Raw genomic sequence first — 8,448 nt, forward strand, 5'->3', positions numbered from 1 at the left:
GCAATTTCTGCACAGTAATTTCTTTTTCAAATGTCGCTTTGGACAGAAGAAGAAGAAGAAGAAGCAATATCATCTGTTTTTGTTTGGGGAATAGTGGCTTCTTATTTGATAGGAATGCAACATTAATAATACATATTCTGTTAAGCACAAGTGAAATGTAAATAACCTTATTACATAAAGATTGAGGCTACAATGAAAATATTAGCACAGCTTTAAATTATATCCTGGGCCTAATAAGAATTCAGGGGAAATGTAGCAAAATACACGATATTATTCCTCATGCATTTAAGAATATCAAATATGCATGTGTTGAATGCATGGGGATTTGCATTCAGACCTGCCCATGCATCAAAATGAGATGGAGCTTGTAAACTGTTTAACTTACTTAGGGAGTTGACAGAATCATTGGCATTGTGTTTGGTAGCTTAGCATTCCAATATGTCCTGCATTTATCTGAAGCAGAATAACAGATTTTCTATTGTATGATTATTTTGATTCTTTGCAAATTAAACATATTTCCGAACAAAGGTCTCCTTATGGCTTGGTGGTTATTTTAGAAAATGAGTGCGGGTTTGTTGGATTGCCTTTCCTTTTGCATGTTGGAAATTCTGCTGCCTGAAATGTGCTTTTTGCTACTTGCTTTGTTTTGCTGCGTTTAATGCATCCTCTTGGTGAAGGCTGCTGAATTTAAAATTTGCATCTGTAACTGCCAGTAGAGTAATTTTGAAAGCCAAGCTGATGCTCAGAATTTTTTCCCAATTTTTCTCTCTTTGCTCCCTGTTTTGCAATTGTTGTGTTATTTTTTGAAGAATGCAAATCGGTTAAAAAGAAAATAGCTGAGGCCATTGAACATGACCAGCTTTTGAGTTCTGAGCCTGAACCTAGTGATTCCAGTACAGAGGATGAGGAGGATGGTGCAGCTGCTACTCGAGATAAACATGAAGGTAAAGTCAACAGATAAAATGTGAAACTGCTGTAAATGTCACTTCCCATTGAGATATTGGTCAGTCTTTAAACTTTCTGTTTTGTACATGCACCTTTTCCTGCTGTTATTTATTTATTTAGAGCTTTTATAGCCCGGTCTTCTCGACATCCGAGGAGGGACTCAGGCCGGCTAACAACAGAGAATCAATATACAAATAAACTAAAGCATAATAACATCATAGTACATTAATACATTAAAACACATTAAAATACAGATCAAGAATTACATAAAGCCAATTTGTCAAGGTAAATCAAGGAAAATAAGGAAGAAGAACCTCATCACCATCCACCTTGTGGTCAACAGTTATTGATTCGATCATCAATCTGAGAATGCTAAGTTCCAGAGCCAAGATTTTACCATCTTTCTGAAAGTCAGGAGGGAGGGGGCAGATCTGATCTCTATCGGGAGAGAGTTCCACAGCCAAGGGGCCACCACCAAGAAGGCCCTGTCTCTCGTCCCCACCAGATGCGATTGCGAAGGCGGTGGAGCAGGGCCCCTCCAGAAGATCTTAACAACCTTGATGGTTTGTAGGGGAGAATCCGTTCGGACAGGTAAACTGGGCCGGAGTTGTTTAGGGCTTTATAGGTTGACACCAGCACTTTGAATTGTGCTCGGAAACTGATTGGCAGCCAGTGGAGCTGAGCTGGTGCAACAGAGGAGTAGTATGCTCCCTGTACCTGCTCCTGTTAGTAATCTGGCTGCCACACGTTGGACTAGTTGTAGCTTCCGGACAGTCTTCAGAGGCAACCCCACATAGAGAGCGCTGCAGTAGAGCGTTGCAGAATTGCCTTTGAGTAAAGTTCTTTAAGGACAGTGTTTTCAAATTTAGATTTTAAAGTGTGGACTGTTTTTGTGGTCTTCGAGGCATCAAAATATTTGTTCTATGAAAAGTCCAAACATGATCTCTAGGAGGTGTGGAGAGCATTTCCACTATGTTTTAAATCCTTTTGGAGATGCTAGCGGGGTACAAATAAAGTTATAATAATAATAATATGTTTGGAACCCCCTAACTTCCCTGCGGTAAAAATCAAATTTTTCAAACTTTTAAAAAACAAACAAAAAAGTATTCTAGAGACCATTGTGAAAGACCATATGGATCCAGAATAGGTTTCCACAGTCAGTTATGGTCCAACTGCCAAGACTCTACCCTTAGAAGTAAATCATACTTGGCCATGAGTGATCACGTGAAATAGTGTTAGAAATGGGGGTATAGGGACACTATGGTCCCAGCTACACTGACCATTTAATGCAGTTTGAAGTTAGCTTCAAACTGTGAAGGCCAAGTAACAAACTCCCCTGAAAGTGCATGAAAGAAAGTCCTTAATGTGTATCACTGCTTTGTGGTTTGTGTAATCATCATCCAGGCCTCAAACTGGTTCCAGGATTTCCTATGTAATCATCTTTACAGCAAACCTACTTTTTTCAATACTGGTTTGAAACAGCATGGTCAGTATAGATGTGCCCCAAACGGCTTGATATTCTGAAAGGATTTTGCCTGCGTGAGGGTGTTGGCCTCCAATTCTCACATCATTCTTTGATTATTGCTTCTGTCACCTGATCCAGAAAGTTCTGGATCAAGTGAGCAGTTCTTTCCAATCCCAACCTTTTTATACTGAGACAGAAGACCTAATTCACTCAATCACGTTTTAACCTTCAGTGGTAATTGCATAATCAAATGATTTAAAGTCATTATGAGAAACAGCTGAATTAATAACTCAATAAACTAAAGGGCTAGTTAATTTCAAGTTCTGGGAGAAGGTAACTACCATATGTATGACGCCTTCTACACTGCCATATAAAATCCACTTTATCTGATTGGGACTGGATTATATGACAGTGTAAACTGATATAATCCAGTTCTAATCAGATAATATGGATTATCTGCTTTGATAATCTGAATTATATGACAGTGTAGAAGGGGCCTAAATCTCAAATTATGCTATTCCTCCTCCCTTACACATCTGTTGAAAACTACCAGAATCATGACTGTTTAGCAGCAGAAGAATGGTTTTATGTTCTGGTAATATCTTTAAATTGCTAAATGTAAGGCTACAGTATTATTGTTGCTGTTGTTGTGTGTGTATGTATAGCCTTATATGTTTGATTTAACATACAAACATTATGTGACTGTTCCCTGGATTTATTATATATATTGGCATTCACTGTATGTTTTGGCTATTTGTATTCCAGGGTAAACCATAAGGCTAATTCATTGCAATATCTTGATGTACTTTTGGGAAAGGAAGACTCTGCTAATGTTATTGTGTTTATACAGAAAAAGATACTTTCAATTTTTTCTATAGGCAGGAACACCAAGCCACTTGCAGGGAAGGTTGGCATGGGTCATAATAGATAATTGTTTTCTCGTGCTCATCTGTCTTGACTGGGAATGTTGACATCTTGTAGGCCCAGAAAATAAACATGTCCAATTTAATATGAATAACCTGTTTATAAGATAAGTGAAAAATCATAATACTTTTGACAACAGTGAATAAAAAGTACACATGAAACTCTGATATGGTTATCACAATTACAGCTCATGCTCTGTTTATTTTAATACCAACAGGTGGAGTTTTCATTGCAAAAAAACCAAAAGAACTCAAATCAAAGAAGGCTGCAGAGCAATTAAAACGAGAAAGACGGATGGTATGCAAGGAAAGAGAATCTGAGGAAGAGGAGCTTGTAGAGGAAGAATGTCCCGAAGAAGAAACTCTGGAAAAAGAATTCCTAGCCAAAAAAGCAATGGCTCGCACAGCAAAACAAACAATAAAGGATCAGACTGTGGGAAGAGAGTCAGATGTGGAGGAAGAACTAGAATCAGATCTGGATGATATAGAGGAAGAAGTAACATATGAGGAAGGAGAGACATCAGACAGGAAGGTAAAAGCACAAAGAAAAGTTAAGAAGACTGAGGTAATGGCAGCAGAACATGAAACTTTTGATGGAGATGTAATTTCAGGTAAATCTCGGTTAGGCAGAAAAGTTATGAAGGATCCTAACCTCACCAAGGAATTAAGAGGTATTGGAAAAGGCACAGAGGGAGAAGAAGATACCGAAGAAATAGAATTAACAAGAAGGAAAGCTATGAAGGGGGAAGGACACAAGGCAAAGAAGATGTTGAAAGGTACCATTGAGCCAGGTGACGCTCTTGAGACAGAATCCGAGGAAGAAGTAGAGAAAGATATGAAAGAAGCTGAATCCGAAGGACATACAACTTTGCAAGTGCTGAAACTTAAAGCAGAGGGTGTAGAAGCCAGCTTCATGGAACATGAAAGTTTGACTGCCAGTGGTGTAATGGGTGATGAATACATGGAGAAGAAAAAATATCTGAAACTCAAATTGGGAGACTCAGCGTCAAAGGAAGAAGAGATCACCACCAGGCATGAAAAAGTGGGAGAGGAAATAGATACGGAAGAGATAACTGTGGCAGCTGCATTCATTTGGACAAAAGATTTAGAAAAAGCATCTCCAGAAAAGGGTAAGACTAAAAACATATTTACAGCAGAAGATTCAGCACAAAGGAAACAAGAGCCTTTTACTGAAAGCACCCCAGAAGCTATAGGCTTGGTGACTGGTGAAATAGAAAGGGAGAGAGAAGCAAAAGAAATGGCTGATTCCAAAGAGGTAGCAGCAAAAAGAAAGGAGCTGAAAGGGGAGACAGAGGCTGACGGTACCAAAAGAAAAGGAACTGAGAAAGAAAAGGTAGATACTGAAGGAATAGAAAGAGAAGCAGCATCTAAGGAGGAAGTGGAAGATGAAGAGACAAAACGTTTGCTAAAAGTTAAATGGGAGATGAGGAATGAAGACTCAGAAACAGAGGGTGAAGTAATGTCTGTGGTGACAGAATCTGAAGGAGAACAAGTTTCTAAGATGACCTTCATGAGGTGGCAAAATGTAGTGAACATGAGAGAAGATGCAGAAGCCAAGGCAAAACACATACCCGAACCATCATCACAAAAAGTAACAGTGCTAGGATTGAACAGAGAGATGGGAATGGACAATGAAAGCTGCCTTGAAAGTGAAGTGGAAGAATCACCCAAGAAGACTGCAGCAGGGCAAAAATCAGTTTATTCAGAAGTGCAGATTGAAGACGAGACCGAGGAAGAGGTGAATGAAGATGAGGAATCAAGCACAGAAGAACAGATGGCAGGAGAGGGAATAATAACTCTAGCAGATGTGGAGCAAGCTCTCTTAATAGGGATACAGCAATTGATAACTGAAGTATCACGGATTAATGAGGATGTGGAAAATAAGGAAGTAGAACCTCAGGAGGAAGGTTTAGCAGAGAAAATATCAACTCAGGAAGCCCCAGAAAAGGAGGATTTTGTTTCCGTTGTAGTAGCAAAAGAACAATTACATGCTGAGAGTGATAGAGCTGACAGAAGTATAACTGGGGAGCCTGAGGAAGAAAACCCTTTGGCAGAAAACAATGGAAGTGAAAATAAAACAAGAGGACAGGAAGAATCTCCAGCAGAAAATGTGTCAGTGACAAAAATCATCCACTGGAATGTGCAACAATCTGAAGAATCGCAAGACCAAAACCCCATTGGATCATCTGACTAAGAAAATGAAGATTTCGAATGAAGGTGAGCATGTGTGTGTTTAATGGTCAGGAACTCATAGACTATTGCCTGAGGGTTTGCTGTAGCCAAGTATGATGTAGTCTACAGTATGTATGACCTTTTCTCCTGAAATAACAGGCCCACTGCTATCATGTATCACAAATGGTGTTTTACATTCATTGTAATTTGTTTGGTATTCATGTCTATGGAGTGAGAAAGTAGGACATGATCCAGGTAGAATTAACGAAATTATGTCACACGAATTTCAATCAAGAGAGTTAAGCATTACTTAATCCTTAACAATATAAATACATTCAACTTGACTTGATTAGATCATGACCTTACGTATATCTTTATCTAACACATTTGCACACTAATTTCCTTTGAAGAGCTCAGAGCAGTTTATATATGTTTTTCATCAAGACAGCTTATGGGGTCAGACCTCTTCAGCTTTTGTAGTACATCAGCTCCATGCTCCAGCAGAATATTCCCTGGCCCTGGATTAAAACAGCATTTTTCACACCTTTATGAAGGATTTATCCCAGTATACAGGGGAGATTCAATGTGTATATGCACTCAGTACTTCTCTGGGACAGGCAACGTTTTTAGGGCAAGAGATTCTTCATGACTCTACCTTGTCCTCCAAAATTCTATGCAGAAGTTGTTGAACAAGTGATGCACATGTTGCAAACCTGAATGCTATTGTGGAATCATAGAATCATACTGTGGTTGCCACATAATAAATCTGCTGTTTGTATAGACCTATTGTACTAGAATTCAAAATATTTATTCTGATATGATGTGCCAAAACAAGACATTTTGCTGCCAGATATGTCCAAGATCAATCCAAGGTAGCAGGGGATTAAGAAAAAAAATAACATGTGAAGTTACATGCATTTCCAACTGTTACTTTATCCCAACTATAGGCCATATTCTATATGATTAACTTCTGTTCTGTTTTTCTAGAATGTTTTGGGATTGGACATTCCCACTGTACCATCATTGCGGTCCTACATCTTGGCAGAAGAAACAGCTTGTTCACACATCCTCTCAAGTTCTTTCATTGCTTGCAATTTCTTTTTCCCATTATTATTATTATAATGATTATTTAGTAACTTCTTTTTTGAAAAATTGCTTGAGATTGGTGCTGGCTGGGGACCTGCCCCCTTCTTTCTTTTTCCTTCCCTGGGAGTAGTATACACACCTATTACTTTGCTGCAGTACAGCTCTAGACAAGTGAAATAAGCCTATCTACCTATTTCAGAAATAGCACTCCTTTATAATTATGGAAATAATAATCATGAGGCCTGTCCAACAGCTGCCACACATTTCTTTTCAAAAACGAGAGGATTATTATGTTACTGGAACTTTCCCAAAATCATCCAGTAAACTATGAGGATTGCAAAAGCCACATGAAGACTTTATGTAGAATAATAAAACATCTGCAATCAGATCTGAGAACTGCATATATTGTGACTGTTGCCTTCTCTTTGCCCACTGTCATTCATATGTTTTTTTTTTAAAAGATATGCAGTAATTTTACATTTCCTGGAATATAGATTTCAAAATATCTTTGGTACTGGCATTAGTGTTGAATTCATGCATGGAGTTTATAACCTTCCTGTGGTTATTTTTGGGTGAGCTCTATAACTAAAAGAGGAATAGCATTATCTTGAAAGTTTCAGTACCATTTCTGGCTGTGCCTATGTAAATTAAAGGTTATCACAGGTGCAACCCATGCAGATGTATTTACAAATCAAGTTGGGCAAAATTTGACCCCGAACACATTTTTGCAGCCTTCCCTTTCCTCATGACTCACACAAGCCACCCTTTTACACACAAACAAACACAAAACCTAACCTGGGAGCCTTCAGAAATGGCAAACAACCTTTTAAATATGCTGTTTCTGGACACATCAATATCAAAATTTTCAATGTTTCAAAGCCAAAAGTGGGCTTCCGCTACTTCCAGTTTTTTTGGTTTCAGTTTTGGCAGTTCATGTGACTCCAAAGATATCTATCCCTAATATAAGCTGCCCTTTGAAGTGCCTTTTTACATGTAAGGTTCAGCTGAGAGAAGGATGTCCATGAGCAGAAGGAATTATGTGCACATGGGAAGAGAAAAAGACGTCAATTATGAAAGTGGCACTTTCCACGGGTTTCTTTGCTGTCAGACCTTAAATAGATTATCAGAGATCCTCAGATGATGGGTTATATATACTATTCAAGTGGCTAGGAGTCCTACCATGACACTTTGCAATCTTGTAGAGAAGCAATCACACAGAAGTAACAGAACAAACATTCAAAGTGGTATAAAGGTTCTCAATGCAAAGTGAAATATCTAATAGAAGATGGCAGACACTAAGGACAAAATGTGGCAGAGTATACAATGGCACTTCTTTGATTAGAAGTGCAAAAAAAGGTAGATGTGACATAGTGTTGACAGGCCCGTAGCCAGGATTTTGATTTGGGAGAGGCTGAGTTTGATTCGGGTGGGGGTGGGGGGGCGGCGCTGAGTCTGAGTGAAAGAGGGTCTACCCTAGCAAACCTTTTGTATCATTACCCCAATACTCCCATGCATATGGGATATATTGAGTATGGTGATCAGATCATGATATGAATAAATATAACAGTTTAAATAATGTACAAGTAAGGCCTTTTCGCGGACCACCATGAGAATTTCGGGGGGGGGGGTTGAAGCCCCTCAAGCCCCTCCCCCCCAGCTACACGCCTGAGTGTTGGTATTCTTTCCTTGTATGTTTTTTCGCAATAATTCCACTCTTAATCGCTTTGGCTCCATGGACTGCAGAGGATCTCCCATTCTGTCAGTGCAAATTTAGGACTTTAAATTTGTCTTCCATAATGATGCCATTTGTCTGGGGGCTTACAGAATCTCCAATTT

At 38.9% G+C, this 8,448-nt stretch overlaps 1 protein-coding gene across 1 annotated transcript in view; it reads left to right on the forward strand.

The window, feature by feature from the left end:
- The window catches only part of ERICH3 (glutamate rich 3), a 77,535-nt gene extending 70,502 nt beyond the window's left edge, over positions 1-7,033 (forward strand). The window contains exons 13-15 of the mRNA XM_060773734.2: positions 810-944; positions 3,552-5,571; positions 6,514-7,033. Coding sequence (XP_060629717.2) covers positions 810-944; positions 3,552-5,548 — 2,132 coding nt within the window. The 3' untranslated portion in view covers positions 5,549-5,571; positions 6,514-7,033. The remainder of the gene's footprint in view (positions 1-809; positions 945-3,551; positions 5,572-6,513) is intronic.
- The last annotated feature ends 1,415 nt before the right edge of the window (positions 7,034-8,448 follow it).

Source organism: Anolis sagrei, chromosome 4, assembly GCF_037176765.1.
Source record: "Anolis sagrei isolate rAnoSag1 chromosome 4, rAnoSag1.mat, whole genome shotgun sequence".
In the NCBI taxonomy this organism is placed as follows: Eukaryota; Metazoa; Chordata; class Lepidosauria; order Squamata; family Dactyloidae; genus Anolis; species Anolis sagrei.